Source organism: Mytilus trossulus, chromosome 2 (genome assembly GCF_036588685.1).
Source record: "Mytilus trossulus isolate FHL-02 chromosome 2, PNRI_Mtr1.1.1.hap1, whole genome shotgun sequence".
NCBI classification, from domain to species: domain Eukaryota; kingdom Metazoa; phylum Mollusca; class Bivalvia; order Mytilida; family Mytilidae; genus Mytilus; species Mytilus trossulus.
In genome coordinates, this window is record NC_086374.1 from 15,827,138 (window position 1) to 15,848,017 (window position 20,880).

At 30.3% G+C, this 20,880-nt stretch overlaps 2 protein-coding genes across 2 annotated transcripts in view; both read left to right on the top strand.

Annotated features, from left to right (window-relative positions):
• LOC134705627 (uncharacterized) overlaps window positions 1–20,880 on the top strand; it is a 101,523-nt gene that overhangs the window by 16,886 nt on the left and 63,757 nt on the right. Inside the window, exon 2 of the mRNA XM_063564349.1 lies at window positions 14,345–14,601. Coding sequence (XP_063420419.1) covers window positions 14,345–14,601 — 257 coding nt within the window. The remainder of the gene's footprint in view (window positions 1–14,344; window positions 14,602–20,880) is intronic.
• Window positions 7,066–20,880, top strand: part of LOC134706589 (rac GTPase-activating protein 1-like) — a 124,033-nt gene continuing 110,218 nt past the window's right edge. The window contains exon 1 of the mRNA XM_063565656.1: window positions 7,066–7,069. The gene's annotated coding sequence lies outside the window, so the exon portion shown is untranslated. The remainder of the gene's footprint in view (window positions 7,070–20,880) is intronic.

The window sequence follows — 20,880 nt, forward strand, 5'->3', positions numbered from 1 at the left end:
TCAACACTTAGAGAAATATGGAAATGTGTAATGATTGCCAATGAGAAAACGATAGCAGGTCACTGATAAACCTTTAACAATGAGCAAAACCCATATGGTATAGTATTTATGGTTTATCTAAATAATTTTAATTTATTTCAAAATGATTCTGTGTTTGTGTAACATTTAAGTTTTATGTTTCCAATGCCAGTAAAGAACAACACTAGATGGGCTTCAGTTCATTCAATTGGTGACCGACTATACATGTAGGCTTATGTGCTTGGTTAAGTTCCCCTCTTTCAGCACTTACTTCCTCTCCTTACAGCACTAACTTCAGAGAAATTTAAGCAGTAAAGAAAATCTTTTATATATTATCAACATTAATTGTAACCAATATTTAATTCCAACAGTTGTATTGATGGTTTATACACAGTGGCTTATATACTGTAAAATGATTTTGAGATAAATCCTGTTCAAATCATATAAAATATTTTAAAATGCGAGTTTACAACTACGTATTGCCTTTACAACTTTTTGCATTTTTGGCAATAATAAAAACCTTGCAATAATTTCTGATTTTACAGTATTATTTTAAAATAGTCAAATTTTACCAATAAATGTGATTTTTATGAAGATGAAAAAAAATCACTGCACATGATTTACTAATTGATAATTTTTGCTGATCTGACAAATGCTAGTACAAAATGATGATTTAGTGAAGTGCTATACCATGAAAAACCTGAGTGAAAAACATATGGAAAACATTTTTTCCTAAGAATATAAATATAGTAAATGAAATGTCACAGTGTCCTATTGTGATTAAATCTGTTTTAGTGCAAAATGCACCAAAACCAAACCATACCCTTTAATCCAATTCTGAGATACTTTGTAACTAATGAAATGTGACAGTTCAGCTTGTCCTTGAACCCAGATTGACCCTGATCAGGTGAAATACTATAGTTATAAAGCAGATGTTTATTTGTCAATTTAATAGGCTTGAATTGATGTATGATTTTAAAGTTATAAATTTTATAGCCTCATGCAGTCAGTTGTAAAGGTGTGAATATATGTGGAGATGTACTAACATGAGAAAGTCTGTTGCATTTGGGCCATTGTATTAAGAACTATATGAATTCATAATTAAATTTCTATATGTGATTTACATGAGTAATTGAATTGGATGTAGTGATTGTATTGAGGCATTGAAAGACTTAGTGACAGATGTTTGAATCTGTCTTCTCTATGTAAGATATTAGCTATCAACTGGTGGCCGATATTAGACTACTCAATAATTGGATTAGCTGACCATTTCTTTATATGGTCATTGAGATGATTCATGTTAACATATTCTGTTGACATTGTTGATGGATTATTGATGATTGATATGCAAGTTCAACTGGTGCAATTATTGTGTTATAATTATCCATAACTTTGGAGTTTTACTAAGTTTTAAATCTTGGATGAATACTAACTATCAAGAGAACATTTTAATAGTGAAAAGTTGAATTACTCAAGTGTTGAAATTGTTACATAACATTTACAAAAAAGAAGAATTTGATGCATGATTTCCTAAAAAATTAGTTACATGCAAAAAAATGTATAATAGTAAATCAACTGTAGAAAATGTTACTTTATTTCTTTCTTATTGATCGGACTATAAACAACTTATTGAATAAAACAGTTATAGCTCCCAGGTGACAATTGAAAAAACTAAGTAGAGTTCTGAATTACATTTAGTGATAGACATAATGGCTTATCTTCTATGATAGATCTATAACATATGATGTTGAGAATGTAGGATGAGTTTTCTGTCAAATCATGGATTTCACTAGAGGTAAGCAAATTACATTTTATTTCCATTCAAGTATAGAAATCATTGATATTGATTGGAGGCTGTCCCATTATGACATGGGTTACCAGCTATTGTGGTAAATGTAGCAATGAAAGTAATTGAAAATTTCTGAAGTCTGAAGTGTGATAGACAGATTGAATTTGACTTTATAAGGATTTGTATTGACAGACTTCCATCATATTTTTTTACTTGGATAAATTGTAACTATGTATTTTCAATAGCAAAAACTACAATACTGTTACATTGAGAAAAGTGTGTAAACTTGAATAAATGAATCTGTGTGTTTGTCTTGTGAGGTCAAATATCAGATATTTACAGTATAGTAGAAACCTCACAATCAGCTTCTGAAAAACTGAGTTTTGCAATTGGTCAAAGTAAACTTAATATTTGAAACTAAGAATTGGCTCTCAATTTATAGTTCTACCTGCATGATGGAGGATTGAAGCAGGTCTATAGAAACTGTCTGTCAGTCCATCTAAAATAAATCTTTTGTTGAACATTTTCTTGGCTTCTATGAAAGCGAATGATTAAATATTTGGTCTGCAGCTTCTTATGATGTTCAGTTATGCGAGAAAGCAATTTTGTGAAAGTTTTCTAGGCTTAGGGGAATGAGTTTTTTCTCCAATTTACTTGTCTAAGATAGCCATTTGTTGCATTAATCAGACAAAAAGGTAGTTGCATAGATTTGAAATTTACATGTTTTAAATTTTGGAACTGACAATGACTGATAGGTTTGGTAAAGAAGAATCCGTTATGATATATATTAACAATATTTGGTATGCAGTTGTATTGGTATTTGCATGTCTTATTTCCATGGTGCTGTTTTGGTTCTGCACCTTCAACTTTGGTTCATTGACTTTCAATATTTTTCATATTTTAAAAAGTATGGTAAAACCTCCAAAAACTGGCCAGCTAATTGGACTAAGACAATTGCTGGTTTATTCAGGTTTTCTGTTTTACTGTAAATGAAGGCATGTACAACAGAATTTTTGCAATTTCAATTTCAACAGCATTTTCCTATCAGACAAGACATACCCGTATGTCAACAGTTTATTATTATGAATGGGAAAGCTACTGACATTGATGCTATGATTTACATAGTCCCCTGAATTACCTACCTTGTGGTGCCTCAAAAACAATTTCTCATCTACCTATCTATCTGTGTCTCAACATCAAGATACCCATGAAAGTTTTGCATGATGAATTTCTAGTTAATAGCAAACTTTTTATAATCAATATTAGATTTATTTTTTTACTTCTATGTCAAGTTTGCTGGTGGGATATTTTAGAAGTGATTTTTCCAATGAAGTTGTTTTTACAGATTATCTGATTTATGCATGTGCCCATTGCATAACTTTTGGAATAGATAAGACTCTGCTTTTTTATATCAAATCCTCTTGTTATGGTGGAAAGCAAGTCATATCTTTATAGAATATAACAAATTTCCTGATTTTAAGAAATTCATCCTTGAAATACTACTTCCTAGATTTGTAAATTTAAGCCACCTCTAGACTTATTTATACATATAAATTTGGTTTTAGCACACTGTTTTCTCTCACATTTGGTCATGCCAGGGTCTTTTGTAGCTTTCTAAACAGTATGGGATTTGCTCATTATTGAAGGCCTTTTTTTTTCCAGTGGCCTGTAGTTGTTTATATCCTCTTCCTTTGGTCTCTGGTGGAATATTGTCTCAATGGCAATCATACCATCGTATTCCATCTTCTTATTTGATATTTCCTATATTTTTCGAAAATGAAAATGCAAAACCATGTTGTAGGGAAAAGCTGTCTGAGATGTACGGTTTGTCTTCCTTCACAAGTTTTATTGTTGTATAGTGTTTTTGGGGAAAGACGGCTTCAAGCCGTCAATTCCCTATGGGATTGACCAGAGTGACACTCCCTCACATCATTCATTTTGTTTTTATACATATTATGGTGTGGAAAACCCCCCAACAAATCTTACTTAGATTGAAGAGAAGGAGACCCAGAAATGAATAGTTTGACTTTAAACACTTTTTTACACATTTCCGTTCTGTTTCTCACGAAATTATCGTATCTTGAACTCTCCTTTACACTATTTACGTTTATTTAACAATCCGGAAAAATTAGTATGACGAGATATTCTAAATATATCCAACCTACATTGTATTTTATAGTGACGTCATTCTTGGAAGAAGCAGGGATATCCTTCACCAGTTCACTGGTTATTTAAATCAATCTTAGAGATCGTGCACTAATCACAAATTTGCATTTGTTAAATCTAAACATAATATTGTTTACTGTAGATGATTTAAACATCAACATGCAATACTTTAATTTGTAGGTCAACAACTTTCAAAATAAACAAAGATCGTGGGTTTACATGAGACAGGGGAAAGAAACGATTTTATTACTTTTTTCGGGTCTCACTGGTTAGAGACAAGAAGCGTCAAAAAGCGACAAGAAGCGTCAAGAAGACTATTTAGCGACAATAAAAAAATATTCTTCTTGTCGCTTTTTGTCGCTAAAATTCTTCTTGTCGCTAATTAGTGAGACCACTTTTTTCTGTAAAAATTCTGAGAATCTTCCTCCAATTCAGGAGCACCTCAATTGTCATTTGATGAGTAAAAGTTAATGTATTTAAACACTTCAAATGTGACATTTCATTGGATTAGTAGTCTTCTATTAAAACTAAATTTTTGTGTACCTACATAATCATTGTAATGGTAAAAAAATAAATAATAAAAATTTGCATTTTGTAGTTTAAACATATTTATTATTTACAAATATTTCAAAATTATGATTTGGAAACAAGCTTCACACAGTTTACATCACTCATATTGTTTTTTTTATTAGTACCTGTTTCCCTGTGATGAGAGTTGTAACTCGGAACTTCAACAATGGAAATTTAAAACTCAATAGATTTTTCAGTCCACACTTTCTAAAGAAAAAACTTAAAAATCCAAGAGTACTGTCACAAAAAATGGAAAATGGCCCTAGCCTGCAGTTCAGTGGTACACAATCAAGATTTCAAAAAATATTGTAGTTGTTGTGAAATGACAGAATTCAGTTGAGTTTTAGATAATTAGCTATCAACTTTAATCAAATGTTTAGATTTAGAAGATGCAGATCACTTCCATTGGTCCAAATTGAATTCTAAACTAAGGAAATGAAATTACATAAACAACAATTGATTTCAATATTGTCAACCTTTCTACATGTTCTAGCTGTTCTCTTATATTGATTTTCCTCTGAGTTCAGTATTTTTGTGATTTTACTTTTTTCATTCTTCATATGAAAACTATCAAAAGATAACCCCCCCTTTCCAAAAACATAATAAAATAGAAACAAGGGCCGTCTTTCCCCTCAGAGCTATTCAGCTCTTTGATTTAAGAACCATGTTAGCCTATCTTTTCGACCTTTGAGTTACACACATTTTAACACCTTTTATCAAATGATATAAATAAATCATTGGAAAGGTAACATAATTGGTTACAGAAAATGGTTATATTTCACCTTGGGTTCAGGATTAATACCTGTATTTGAACTGATATTTATGTGTCAATATTTGATATTGATAAAGATAATAAACAAAGTAATTTACTGGATCAGACTAAATTTGTTATGTAAATAAAGACTTGGAGTGACATTATTGAGATATTAATATGGTAGTGTTATGAATATAATGATTTGTTAAATTGCTGTTTGAGCAGTATTTGTACACAAATTTTAAAGCTTGCAGGTAAAAATTTCAATAATTTGTCATTCCATCAAATGAACATACAATATTATTTATGAATAAAATACTAATTGTTTACAAAAGTTATGTGTATTTGATTTGGTTCTATTCAGTCTACTAAGCGACTTCTATGGTGTCAACGTTGTTAAGTTTTTAACTTAAGATTTTACGTTTTACTGCCAGGACATGTATTATCCTGGATTTTCAAGTTTTCGCCTTTATTCACTGATTAGATAAAACAGTTATATTATTTTTATAGTTTAATTGTTAACTACACACAGACTGATGACCTTACCTGACAAGATTTACATTCAAATGAAAAAATGCATGTTCTTTAAATCCTTTGCATCCATACGCTTGAAAATCTTTTGCATGCATGCACTTGACTTACCACTTCTAGTTATACCCAAGTTGTGAATTATTCCTGACATAAGTTAGCAGTGGTAGATCCAGGGCATGGGAGGTAGGAAATCCCCCCTTTTTTTTAATGATCAATGCATTTGAATGGGGGCAGATAGTTGGAATCCCCCCTTTATCCTGGTACCCTTTTCTATAATTTCTTGAATTATGCCAGCAATGATATCATCTGGAAAATGATCAGTTTGTTTGACAACTTTATCAGTTCCTGTTTGTCAATATTAGTAAATAAATGCTGTAATTTATTTAATTTGTACAGGTAAGTACTGTAATTATCAAACTATTTAGATTTATTAGGTTTCCTGGTTTCTCTTAAAAGAGGGATTAAGTGGAATTTAAATGCTACAAAAATAGTTTGCATTGTGTCTATTGATTTTATAACCTCTATGTAAAGTGTCTAACATATAAATTAGTATTTAAGAGGTTATAGAATTTAATTCTCATGCCCCTTTCACCTCAAATTTTGGGTGTGCAATGATCTATATTTTTTAACAGTATGTTTTTCATCATACCCTTACTCTGAAGGTGGGAGATAAATTGATGAACTTCTGAACTTTGTCCAACTCTCCGTCAGTCTAAGTGTTCCATGAAATTTTTGTCACATTTTTCTTAAGAACTATACATATATAAGGCTACCTAAAATTGGGTTTTGAACTAAGTGCATGCTTTATTGCGCTTTCAGGTTCTACACTCATCACCTTCCAGTTTGCAACCAAATACATACACATGTACTTACATATTCAACCCCATATAAATAGCTCTTTAATATCCTCTTTACCCCATACTTTATAGTGGGGGTATCATTGAGTAAGCAATAGTTGATAGATTAGCTTGTTCATGTTATTTTTTATTTCTTTACATTTGTCACTTTCCTATTATTTTGTACATATATCCTGATATATTCAAATATTCATGAAATATTTTCCCCTGGACATTAAGAGAACAGCAAATAGTCTACTTTGTAATAAACTTGTTTACTGTAAAAAGAAAATTGGTCAATTTGATAATGATTTCACTTTGATGTGTGCTGACTATTTAGATGTGACTGTTTTATATCTTCTAATTGATATGTTCAGTTTGCTTGTGGTGTTTTAGACAAAAGCTGCAAATCTTCAAAGAAGGATTTCTGTGTTTGATCTTTTACTAAACTCCAAATTTAACTTTCTTAGGTACTGCAATTTGGTGTGAACAAATAAGTTACATTGAGGCCATGAAGACTTATCCATTAGAACATTATATCAGTTCTTAATGTTCTGTGTTAGCTTTATTGACCTTGTTAATATTAAGAGTTTCTTCCCCTTATGAGGACATCTATTATTAAAAACGTTTTTGCTCTTTAGTTCTATTTTGTTTACATCAGCGTAGATCTATGCTTTGAGCAGTTTCATTAATGCACATTGGAAAAATCCATACTCCAGAAAATGACAGTTTTCTAGCGAAGGCACTCATTAGCTTGTAAGAACCATGTCCATTGATTAAAGTAAAGATCACCCAAATCCATTCTGACATGGAGGAAATCCATAAGAATTACAGAGTTATATGTTTCCATGGAAACCAATTTAAATAGAAGATTTTTTTATCATGACCATGTCAAGATGACTGTGAAGTGAGTTTTAAGTGGTATTTTTTGTTTGACACTTACAACTAGGAGATTATTTATGTATTGTGGTTCTTATTTTTATCCATGACCGAATAAAGTCTATTACATTAACTGCCATGATTTGGAAAGCATGTGTTTTGATATTTTTTTCTTCATAAATAGCCATTTGATCTTGACTTTTTCTTAACTTAAACTTCAGGCTCAGAGGGCAACTTAATAATTGAGTTTACCAAAAAAAGGCATTTTAGCTTTCAAAATTGGAACACTTTATAATTACCTATAGTCATGTGAATCAAGACTTCAATTCCATAAATGGACAAAACTAAGCAGTTGACCCCCTGACAATATATGCAACCTTAGGACATGTACCTCTCAGTATTACCTGTCAGTATTTATATCTAAGATAAACCATGAGAGAGTCAGCCAAATTAATTGTGTGTTTAAGGTAGATCACAAGTATATATTTTTTGAGACAGAATTTTTTTATAATTTGCCAAAATGAAGATTTTACTATGCTCTTTTTAAAAATTTAATAAAAAGTATGGGTCACCGTGCTATTTTTCAAGCAATGAGTCGTTTAAAATTGCCTAAATTTGGTTAGTTTGTTCATGAAAAAACACATTAGTCTGCATAAAAAAAATTCTATGAGATAGAATTTTGAAATAAATTGTGAGAAGAAAGGTTTCATAGTATGTTTTAAGAAAATAAGAAGAAAACATGGTGTCACCGAACTTGTTTTCTTGCTACAAGTAAAAAGAAAAAAAATCCCTATTAGTCCAGTATAAATTTTGTACTTAAAGAGTTATCTCCCCTTAAATAGCTTATTTGTAAAAAAATGATTTTAAAACCGAAAAAAAGGATATTTGTTAAAATATTTTGTATAATACCATTTTAATTAACAGGTTTATTTCAAATAGAAAAATCAGTCTAACTATTGAATTGCAAATCTGTCTCTAAATTTGCAGATGTAGGCAAATAACTAGACCGATTTTGTACTGTGATTGTACAATCCAAGATGGCGGTATACCATCAATCTACCTTAATATTTAAGTGTATGCAAAAGGATTGATATCCATTATTTAGGAAAAGGTGAAAAAAAAGGGGGGTGTTCTTAATTTATCAGCAATTGGATCGTGCCTAAAGCATTGAATGACATCTTTGTGTAAATAAATTATAACTTCATGGTGGTGAATAAGTTACTTATTTGACCCAGGAAAGCACTACTACATTATGTTTACTGGCATTTTGCTGTGCATTTACATAAGAAATTTTAAAGGACTTAGTAGAAATTGAACTGATTTATAGATAATAAATCATTTGTAATTGTTTTTGCACATGATTACAAAACAAATCATAATATTAGGCAGGTTTTGACAACAGGAAGTATTTTTTTAAGTACTAGAAATTGTCTATTGTTATCTTAAAGGTTTTAATTTCTTGAAAACCTTATAGAAAAAAACATTCTAGATTACAAATGTTCAGATCTACAAAGTATTTTCCCTTTAGCACAAAATTAGGGGGCGTTACTTAAGTTTATAATGACATTTTTGACCAGTTCATCTTGTTTGTTCTACTATCTTTTTTATAACATGTTTTACAGATGATTAGAAATTGTTTGTTTGATTGATTGATTGATTGTGTTATTTCCAGCAGCAAATATTTCATGCATTTATTAACATCGATCTACACAGCCAAATTGATCCCCACTTAGACATGAGTTTTACTGCCTGTCAGGAGACCAAAGTGAATTTTGTAGATATTTTGTTCTTCACTCCATATTTTATTATATACATATTAATAATGGCATATTACTCCCAGATGGGACAGTCAGGTTCCTAAAATGTACACAATTATATGGAATATTTCTATAAGATTGGCCATTCAGGCTTCAAGGAACCTTTTGTATGCATTCTTCGTATTTCATTCATTGATATTTATGTTGATTACCCCATAAAAATATACATATCAGTAGATATTTCTTCATGATAATTAGGTCTTCAAGAATATTAACAATGGAAATTTAAAAGTGTCTATGGGTTATATGAATAACTGTAAAAGGGTTTGATATTTCCTTCTAACTCCTTGTTACACAGCTTTGATGTCTTTATGGATGTTCTCCTGTCATTTGTCTATAGCTGTGGTATTCTGATAGAAATTATTATCTGTATGATTCTGTAGTATGTAAAGATAAAAATGTGTGATTCATACAACACCTGGTAGACTTGTGAAAGATTTCTGTCTTCCAGATGTGCTGCACTTACATGCTGTAGGCAGATAATTGTTCACAAGAAGATGGATTGAAATCGTAATTTTTCTTGCAAATTGCATATTTATCTCCCCTGTTAATCAAACTCAGATTTCGTATTTCAGGATCAATTTCTTATATCACTGATTAATTAACCTTGTTATAAATAATTTACCTCAGAAAACTTTTATTGGTGATTTGTGTATAGAAATTATTTTTTGGCAAAATCAAATGATTTCTTGACATATGTTTGTTAGCCTATAGTGGTCATTAGGACCACCAAAGAATACAAATCTGGTGGTCTGAGTAAAAATTTGAGGGGCCTGTATTTGCATTTGAATAGTTGCTATCCAATATTTCGGCAGGTTTATTATACATACCAAATTGTGTAATAATTGTATGGCACAACATCAAATATTGATATACATTTTTGTATATTGTAATTAGGAGCTACTTGATACCAGAAAGCATAAAAAACAACTCAAAACCTGATTTTTTCTTTTGTAGTCGAGACTGATAGTGCTGTCAGTTTGTGAGAACACAAAAGAAACATAGGTCTATTTGTTAATCTATTATAAATTTTATACAGTAACTAACATTTTATAATACAGAATCCCATAAAAATATTACATTACATGTACTTTATAAATATTAAACCTTAACACTGAATTATCACATTCAAATTTCATAATTTTAAATTTTGTCCCTCAGCTATTATTCCTTTACTTAAAATTTTTTTTTCATAGGATTTATCTGATCACTCAAGTTGTCAAGAAATGTCTTTAATTTGATGATCCACCCAGACATTGAGTGCACCAGAGCCACCAGGCATATAGTGGTTACTATGTCCTTCCCTATGATTCAGTCCTAATCAAACCATTTGAAATTAAAAAAATTATGTGTAATGATGAGATACAACTTGCATTTTAGTTTCATTTCAGATTATTTGTTTTACATGGAATTGTGATCGATAGAATCTGTGTTATGGAACTTTGTTCATAATAAGCAGAACTGTTTGTAAGCCCCCCACTTACAAAAGTAGAGGGACATTATGATTTTTGGTCAGTCCAAATGAGTTATTCATTCTTTCAATACCGTATGAGTTTAATTTCTTGTTCAGATTTTGACTAAGCATTCATAGATCATTGAACATGGAAACGTGCTTGTCGGAGCAATGGTTTCCTTTAGACATTATTCTTGTTTTGTACTCAATTTTTAGATGTTTTAAACAATAGTTTGAGTGATGGCATTAAAATAGTTAGGTTTTCTAAGCCATTCTACTGAAAGAAACTTTCTCTTCCAACTTGGCATGTTTCAGATTTGTGACAATAGCTTATTATTTGTGTAAAGTGGTAGTTTTGTTTTAGAAGACAGATGAAGGCTGTTAATTTGTGAAATATATTACTCAGCTGTTCTGGTATGTTTGTTACTTAAGTTTGGGAGGAGGGTTATATAATTCTTACCTCAGACATGCTTATCTTCGCCTGACCTATTATTGTCATAATAATACTGTAGTGTTATGTAATCGAGATAAAAACAATAAATTTACTAAAGAATTCAGAATGAACTTTTGTCTGAGGCAGCTAGTGAATTAAATAAAAAAAATGAAAAGCAAGTGCATTCTAAAAATGGAATAAACGGAGAAAAAAATTGATAAAAAAGTACAAGTTATCAACTGTTCATTGACCTAAGTGAGTGTAGATATAACCAGAGGGTATATTTATAATTACAATTCATTCCCCTTGGTTTATTAAATATTGTAATGAAAGAGGTTTGTTTGCTTGATTTAGCTTACCCTGTTGTTATCCTCATATATGAAATGGCTCATAAAAAAACGAATTTATCTGTCCATGGTTCAGTAAGAACTATCAATGAAAAACATCAAAAGATTGTGTATTACCTAACGTAAGTAATAGACACATGGATATATTATGTCTTCTCTACACAATAAAGGTAATATTGCTTCACTTTTAAATATTTTTGTCTCATTTAGTTTATATGTAAAAGTATGTCATATCTTCAGAAAGTGGAATTTTAAAAAAGGAATGTTAAATTATTAGTTTCAATTTTTTGCACTATTTTCAGTAAGCTCTGTTAGAGATATTAACATCTCCATGGAGTTTTTTTTAATGATCCATTAAAGACATCTCAAGTTTACCTGCCTTATATTTTTTTGACAGCTATCTGTATTTACAGGTATAGCAAGGTTACCTAAAGCCTTTGGCATGCATATGTATGCACATCACACTTTATAAACTTAGTGCAGACTTATATATCATAAATATTTAATGTACTTTATAATTACACATTGGGAATCTCCAGGTATCAATATATAAATAGATAAATAAAAGTTTGTCCTGCCCATTTGTCAACAAGACTAAGATGATTGACAGGTTTCCCTCAGGTGTAAGGATCAGCAAGATAATCTTAATTGTAAAGTTTATGATGTGTACTTGTGATTACAGGTGTGATACTTTAAGTAGGATTAGTGGATTATCTTTGACCTTTGACAAAAATGCAGAAAAGGTCGATTTCGGTCAAAATTAGTATATTATTTGTACTGTTGATGGATTGATAGTTGTGTTGATACTTTTTGTCTGTCACCAGATTATAACACATATCCCTAAATATGACCCTTGTATGATAGTTTGATATTATCTATATATGAAAATCAGCATGTAATTCAGTGGATATAATTCTAAGTTTGGAGGTGTTATTCAAGGAAGGAGATGATAAGTTAACCTTGAAACACAACAAGGATGACAGGTAAACATATAGTATTTATCTCTTATGTAATTCAAATTAGAGTACTATTACTATAATATTATAGTCGTCTTACAATTAATGAAATATAAGAAACAGATACTTTCAGCCTGAAAGGGGAACAGTTTACCTTAAAATACTTGAAATAATTTTGTAATTGATCTACCATTTGTTTAGTTAGGAGTAATAAAATTGTACAAACTTTACCAGCCCTACATTTCACCCAAAATAAAGCAATTTAATTATTTTTTCCAATTTTAGTTGTTTGAAGTAAATATATAGATAATGAGTTAACTCCCTTCCTGCACATATTTTTTCATTTCAGTAAATTTCAGTAGAAACACAATTAGATTTTCTGACCATTCTACACTGTCTAATTGATTTAAAATTATATGTTCCAAATTAGAAAGTGTTTTCACTCAATCTTTTTGTGGATTTGTTACATTATTATACAATTTATTACAAGTCTTGATTCATAAATATGTCAACGTTCTATCACAACGTTATTTCACTGTCAGTTTATATTCCTTTGCTTCTTACTAGAGATGACAACTAGTGACAACAATGATTGGCAATAAAAATTGTCTGAGGATTTTTCAGTATGAATTTTTTATTAATTATGGTTGAATCAATAAGCCAAAGATTCAAATTTCTTTTTTGTTCTCTAGAAATTGGAAACACACACAATTTTTTGAATCCTGTTCAGTAGGAAATGATTGTGGTTAAGTTCAACAAAATTAGGATTGGTGTATATGAACCAAGTCCTCTATAAAATAAAAAGGATGGTGTCTCAGAAATGAAATGCTTTGAATTGGTCCTTGTAGATGTTGTAAATTAAGAAATTAAGAAAATATTATGGTCAATATAAAAATGCATGAATTATACATTCAGAAATTATGACGTGATACAATGTATATATAGATATACAAATGTATTTCTCATTTTTTAGGTGGGGCAATATTGAAGTTGTGTTTAATAAGAGTTGTAAATTATTTTCATTTGTATGACCAGGATTAAACTCGTTGTTTTCTTCAATGGGAAGAGTTGGTTGAAAGTGGGAGATGAGCTAGTAGTGGGGCAAAATATTTTCATTTGTTTGGGTACATTGTGTATACAATTACTTTTCCATTGTTTATTGAGACAATGTTCCTAGGTCTTGTTTTAAGCAGGATTGAACTCATTGTTTTCTTCAATGGAAAGAGTTGGTTAAAAATGGGCTTTGGAAGTTGGAGATAAATTGGCAGTGGGACAAGCTGTTAGTTGGTTAAAGAATTACCCAAAATACATTTACCATCCAAACTTTGGACACACAACATTACTCATTACAACATTTATTGTAGTTGTCATGGATAAGTCTGGTAATCATAATTTGTATAGGGCTGGGATGGACACAAACATTTATTCTTTTTATTTTTCCAACTAATTTGTAATTACTAGTAACAGAATAATCATACAATGAAACATTTATACAAATTGAGACATAAAATTGAGAATGGAAATGGGGAATGTGTCAAAGAGACAACAACCCAACCATTAGAGTAGAACACAGCAAGAAAATCCTGACCCAGAGGTATGCTTCAGCTGGCTGATTCAATTACTGTCTTTATCTCAATAATACATGTACTCGCTTAGCCCTTAATGACTCATCTGTATGTTTGTGACTGTCAGCCAGTATGATATGGTCCAAAGGAAAATAAAACAAAATTTAGTGATCTGATAAAGAGTATCAATAAATGTATATTCAACAATTCATCTCTACAATATTTTTCAGATTACACTGCTAGAAAGATCTATGGTAGTGCCGAGAATGTAAAGGGGAACAATTATGAAGATCTGGATAGTTTCTGGGATGTTTCTATGACTGGTATTCATGTCCGTAGTAAGTCACAGCCAAGGTCTGCACCGGGATCTAATTCTCTCCAGAGGAAACAACAACAGACAGAGAAACAAGTGCCAAGGAGACATACTCTTGGAGGGTCAGCCTTCCGACCTCCAGAGGACGTTCCTGTTAATGTAAATGGTAATCAAGTGAGTATACTGAGATGTGCAATAATTGGTACTAGACTATTGTTTACCATTGAATTTTTCAGGTTTCATACATGCCAAAATTGAACAAAATCATGATGGTATGTTTATATCAAAAGTTTTAAAGCCACTTAATTTTCTATTTGTTGTGTGCAGATAAACCAGTTAATAATTAAATATCCATTGGGGAATATGGGAGAGCACAATAATGTTTTAGAACACTGTTGAAATATTTGGTATATTATTATATAGTAGCGATATTTATTTTGACCCCCTCCCCCTGCTGTAGATGTATTGAATGTTTTCTATTGTAACATTGTATTGTAAAATCATGTATCTTGTGTGACCTTGTAAAATATTGCATCCAACCAGAAAATCATTTATTGATTGTGATGAAGATGTGTGTTTTATTGATCTCCTAGTGATGTATACATTGATTAATTACTAAGACTTTTACTTCCAAGCTTAGACCTAATTCTATATTGAACAACAGATACAGCATTGATTAGTACAATAAAGTCAGATGTCAGTGGACTACAGTCATAGCCAGAATTAAATTGAAGTAGAATTTTTCAAGTACAGGTCACTTTTTTTGAGAAATTTTCATTGGAAATAATTAGACTACTAATATTGAAATCCGATCATTGAAGGAATATATGTTCCAGAAGGACAACTATTAGCTTATAAGTCTAGTTCTACAATGACATCCTACTACGTAGTGTAGATTGTAACCTCTATTTTTTATGTCTCCTAATATGATATACGACTGACACATATTTCAAGGATGTCTGACACAGTTATCTTTATTAACCTAAGATAATTTGTTCATGCTTTGGTTTCATTTAAGCTTTTTACTGAATTTGATATCATTTTAGCTGGTTTTCCCTTATAGTGCCATCAATTGAAATCTTTCAAGTTATTTGCAAAAAAAAATATGACTATTCAGCATTAGCATTTATGAGTTGACTCCCAAATTCATGATTATTTAAGTACAGATACATTTACATATAATTGTGGGTATCATTACAGAACAGTGGCGGATCCAGAACATTTCATAAGGGGGTGTCCGCTGACTGACATAAAAAGGGGGGGGGGGGGGGGGGGGGGCACGCTCCAGTCATGCTTCAGTGAATCCTTAAATAATTAACAAAAATTTTCCTACAAAGGGGGCCCAGGCCCCCCCTTGGATCCGCCTATGCAGTAACATCATACTTATATATCCTCTACCCCATATCCTGTGTTATATATATACCAGCTTCACACTTTTAGATAACAAGGTATCAGAAGCTGAACTAAATAAAGCATTTAAAAAGCTTAAATCAGACAAAAGTCCTGGATTAGATAATATAAGCAATGAGATGCTTAAGGCATCTCAATCTTTTATTAACACAATTTTACTAAAACTTTTTAATGCAGTTTTCACCTCTGGTATATACCCAAGTGAATGGTCAAAGAGTTTTATTTGTCCAATATTCAAAGCCGATGATAGAAAAAAAACCTGAAAATTACAGGGGAATTGCTATAAATAATAGTATCGGAAAACTATTTAATATTATTTTAAATAACAGATTTGACCTTTTCTTAGATGAAAATAATATAATTCATGAAACCCAGATAGGGTTCTCCAAAAAAGCACGTACCTCTGACCATATTTTTGTATTAAGATGTATCATTGAAAAATATTTAAAGACTGGAAATAAAAAATTATTCGCATGTTTTGTCGATTTTCGAAAAGCTTTTGATAAAGTCATACACATTGGTATTATGTATAAACTACAACTTTGTAATATAAATAATTATTTTTATAGAATATTAAAATCTATGTATACCAAAGACAGATTATGTGTAAAAATAAATGATAAAATGACAGAGTTCTTTGTATCAGGGGTTGGTGTAAGGCAGGGGGACGTTTTAAGTCCAAATTTATTTAAATTTTTCATAAATGAACTTCCAAAAATTTTGCTGGAAAAGTCAGAATCAGTTTGTTTAAATAACGAAAAGATACCATGTCTCCTATATGCTGATGACCTGGTCATTTTTTCAGAATCTAGAGCAGGGCTTCAAGACAAACTTGATATTTTATATAACTATTGTAATGAATGGTGTCTTGAAGTCAACTCCCAAAAAACCAAAATAATTATATTTAATAATAATGGACATTTGATAAAAGATGACTTCCATATAGGGGAGGAAAAAATAGACTGTGTAAAGCAGTATAAATACTTGGGTCTTATAATTCAAAACACTGGTAAATTTACTGAGGCTAGAAAACAACTTTACCAAAAAAGTCTTAAAGCCTGTTTTAAGCTCTATAGGGACTTGAAATCCTCAAAACCTAGTATTGGTACTTTTCTTCATTTATTTGATCATTGTATTAAACCTATTATTTTATATGGTTGTGAAAACTGGGGCACTATTAATATAACCCCTAAGAGAAAATCATCATCTCTCTTTGATATATTTAAGGATTGGGAGTCTGAAAAACTTCACCATAAATTTTGTAAATATATCCTTGGAGTTACTAAATTGTGCACTAATATAGGAGTTCTTACAGAACTAGGAAGATATCCTCTTTACATAGACATGTTAAAACAAGTCTTCATGTATTGGCACAGACTTGAGAATTCCCCATCAAACCTGCTGAATAATGCATATAAGGAGTATATGCATTTACATAGCTTAAACAAAGGTAATAATTCCTGGTACACTAATATACTCTTTTATGGGGAAAAGTTAAACTTTAATTTGGCTTATTGTAAAACCCTAAGTAAATATAAATTTAAAAAATCACTTAAACAATGTCTCCGAAACAGTTTTCTTGAGACTTGGAAAGTAACCAGAGATTCTTATTTACAGGATAAAGGTAAATTGAGTACTTATTTCAAATTTAAATTTTCATTTGGTAAAGAAACCTATCTATCCTCTATAAATAATGGCAATTGTCGAATTCTTACTAAATTTAGGTTAAGTAACCACAAATTAAGAGTTGAAACTGGTCGTCATGAACGCAGGGTAAATATGTCAGGTAAATTAGAGAGTATTCCACGATGTGAAAGACTTTGTCAATATTGTAATTTGAATGTGACTGAGGATGAACACCATTTTTTATTGCAATGTCCTCTATATGTAACTTCAAGAACCATTTTACTTGATGATTTATTTATGGAATATCCAAAACTAAGAATACTTAATTCGCAAAACCTATTTATATGGATTATGACAAATGATAATGATAATTTTATTAAAAAATTATGCAAATTTTTAACTTCAAACTTAGAAGTGAGAAATAATACTGTCAAGTGAATTAATACAGGTTTTAATGATAATATTTGGGGAAGAGTTATCTTTCTTTTGCTGAACTGACAATGTCGTATATATATGTACTATTGTTTTGTTTTTATATAAATCATATTATAATGTTTAAATTTCATATTGTTTCTAAATATGTATTTTAATTTATGTTTTGTCTATTATCCATTTTGTTTGTAATTCATATGCCTATAAGGGCCCTTTGATTAGGAAATAAACATATTTGATTTGATTTGATTTGATTTGATTTATACTATTGCATTTTTATCAATTTTTACTTTGTCAAAGGGATCGGGGGTGATGCATTATACAAAAAAGTCGTATAAACTTTTTATATGGAAAAGGAAGTAATTTAAAATGAAGACAAAATAAAACAGTGAGAATAAGGAATGAAATTTAAACCTGTAGAATGTTTATCAAGGCCTTGAACAGTCCATCAATGCAGTTTTAAAACTTTCTAACAGTTAATCAGATTGATACAACTGTTCTATGAGACTGTATCATACCACGCTTATGAAAGATTATTTGATTTATTCTTCAGCATACATATTTGATTTATTGTTAAGCATACAGATTTTTATCAAGTTTACCCCACTTACATCAGTGGTATTTACTCCTCCATTCTTTTCTAATGTATTGATCTTCAGAATCATACACAAACACATGAATAAGACATTTATCTCTACTATACATGTATATATGTAAACATAAAAATGTTACGTGACCGCATGTTGACTTTGAACATGTTTTGTGAAGGGCTCCTTTACAATTTATTTTACTAATGAATATATTGTGTGTTGTCTGACATTTTGACAAGATAGCATATTGTCTCATAGGATTTATCATGTTCAAATTGATTATAATCTAGAAGCAGTAAGTTGTCCAATTTGTGTTTTATATTTCTTAAATTTTTGGAAAATCAATTAACTGCAATTAACTGTCTGCTAATATTATGTTCAATTTTAAACAAATCATATAGCAGAAGAATATATTTTCAATTTTATTGTATGTACAATGGTGTCGTTAAAAAAACAAACTTTTGACAGTGTCATGTTGAAATTTTGGAAAGGGTAAAACTTTATTTCATTACCATGTTCATTTTGGTGTTTAAACCATAAGCATAAGATTTGAACATGAGTTTTTAGAGATGACAGATCTCACACTCTTAGACAGGAAGGGGTTCCAGGGGTTAGTTTGACCCTCCCCCCTTGAAAACAAATAAGCACTGTTAAAGTAGACATTCTGTTTGTATAGTAACTGTTAAAGTTGAATATGATTGTATTGAACCTCCCTCCCCCCTTTTTGAAATTTCTGATTTTGGGGCTGGATCTTGTACTTGGAATAAGGAACAAGTATATTTAATCTATTTTGACTACTTAGAATATCAATGGATATTATACTATTTTGTTGAAGCCTTGTTTTGTATACCGGTACAATTACCTGAGTTTTGTAATTATTTTTATGCATATTTCCAGCCTAGATTTATCAAGTTTTTGCATTTGTATCTGATAGACATGATATAATTGAACAGTCTGTAGAGAAAAGGGTGATATGTTCCTTCTAAGTTCCTAGTCTAATAGGTTATGATAACAGTAGTTCAGGCTGTAATTACATTTTAATTGAAAATGTATTGGTATGCTATACATTACTGTTGCATCATTGTCTAATGGCTTCAGTTATAAATGTTATTTATATTAAAACAGGTAGTATTGTAATTATCTTTTGGAAGTTAATCTCACTGATGTAAAATGGAAGCAAGTAATAGTATTACATTATTTTTTAATGGTTTATAATAGCATGCATAATATTATGAATACATCTAAGATCATATAGGCTATACCAAAGAAAATATATTATACTGATGTAGAAGATAGCATGTAACTTTGTGTTCCCTTCTTCTTTTCTAACAAGTACCACCTAAAGGGAAATAATAAAATATATAGTTCTTCATCAATAGGATAAAAAAGTACCTACTACAAATTGAAAAGTTACATTCTTATATAAAAAAAAGAAATCACAGGAAGTATCAAATAATAAGATTTTTCAGTCTTATTCTGTATACATTGTAAAAAATGTTTTTGATCAAATGTGGCTCATTGTATTTAATGATATCTTGAATCAAAATGTGATCGTTCCTTCCATCATTTAGGTATGACATCAAAAGTTAAATGAAGGATAAAAAAAACCTTAATTCATATAGTTTTTTCACTGACCCCCTACCCCCATCTTTACTTAATTTGGGGAAAATTGATTGACCAATAAGGATATATGTAAAATTTATGTCAAACTTGCAGCAATTTGATACTTGATGTCTTGTGAAGAGTTGTCTCTTTGGCAATCATACCTCATCTTCCTTTTCAAATATACAGTATTTAATCTAAGTGACTGTTGTGGACTGTCAACTAGGAATTGATAACAAATAGTAAATACATGTTATTTGTTAATGTAACACACAGTCAAATTAGAAAATAATAGCAAGTAAAAGAATTTTGGAAAAAGGGGGAGGGTTAAAACAATCTTCCTGTTCCAAAGTACCTATGATAAGATCCTACATAGGGGACAGTGTAATTGTACACATAGCTGAATTTACCCAATCCCCTACATATGATGGTTAATTGTCTTCTGATGAAATAAATGCCTGTTAAATATATAACCAAATTGTAAGTCTTTGTCATGAATGGTCAGGTTGGTTATCTCCCCTGAATTTCTTTAGACTGAATATTCAATAAAATATGACAAATGAAATTGTATTTTTTATAAGAACTTTGCACAATTAATTAAGATACCTTTTTCAAGGTTTAAGAAATGTGTTAGATCAATTAATGCAATAATAATAAAGATGTTGTTAATACATATTTAAATTTACACCATTGGAAGATGGAAGATAAATCTAGAGTTTCAAGAAATTGAAACATATGTACAGCTCTCTATCTATTATAGTTTTATTTGTGTATGATATGATGAACAATTTAG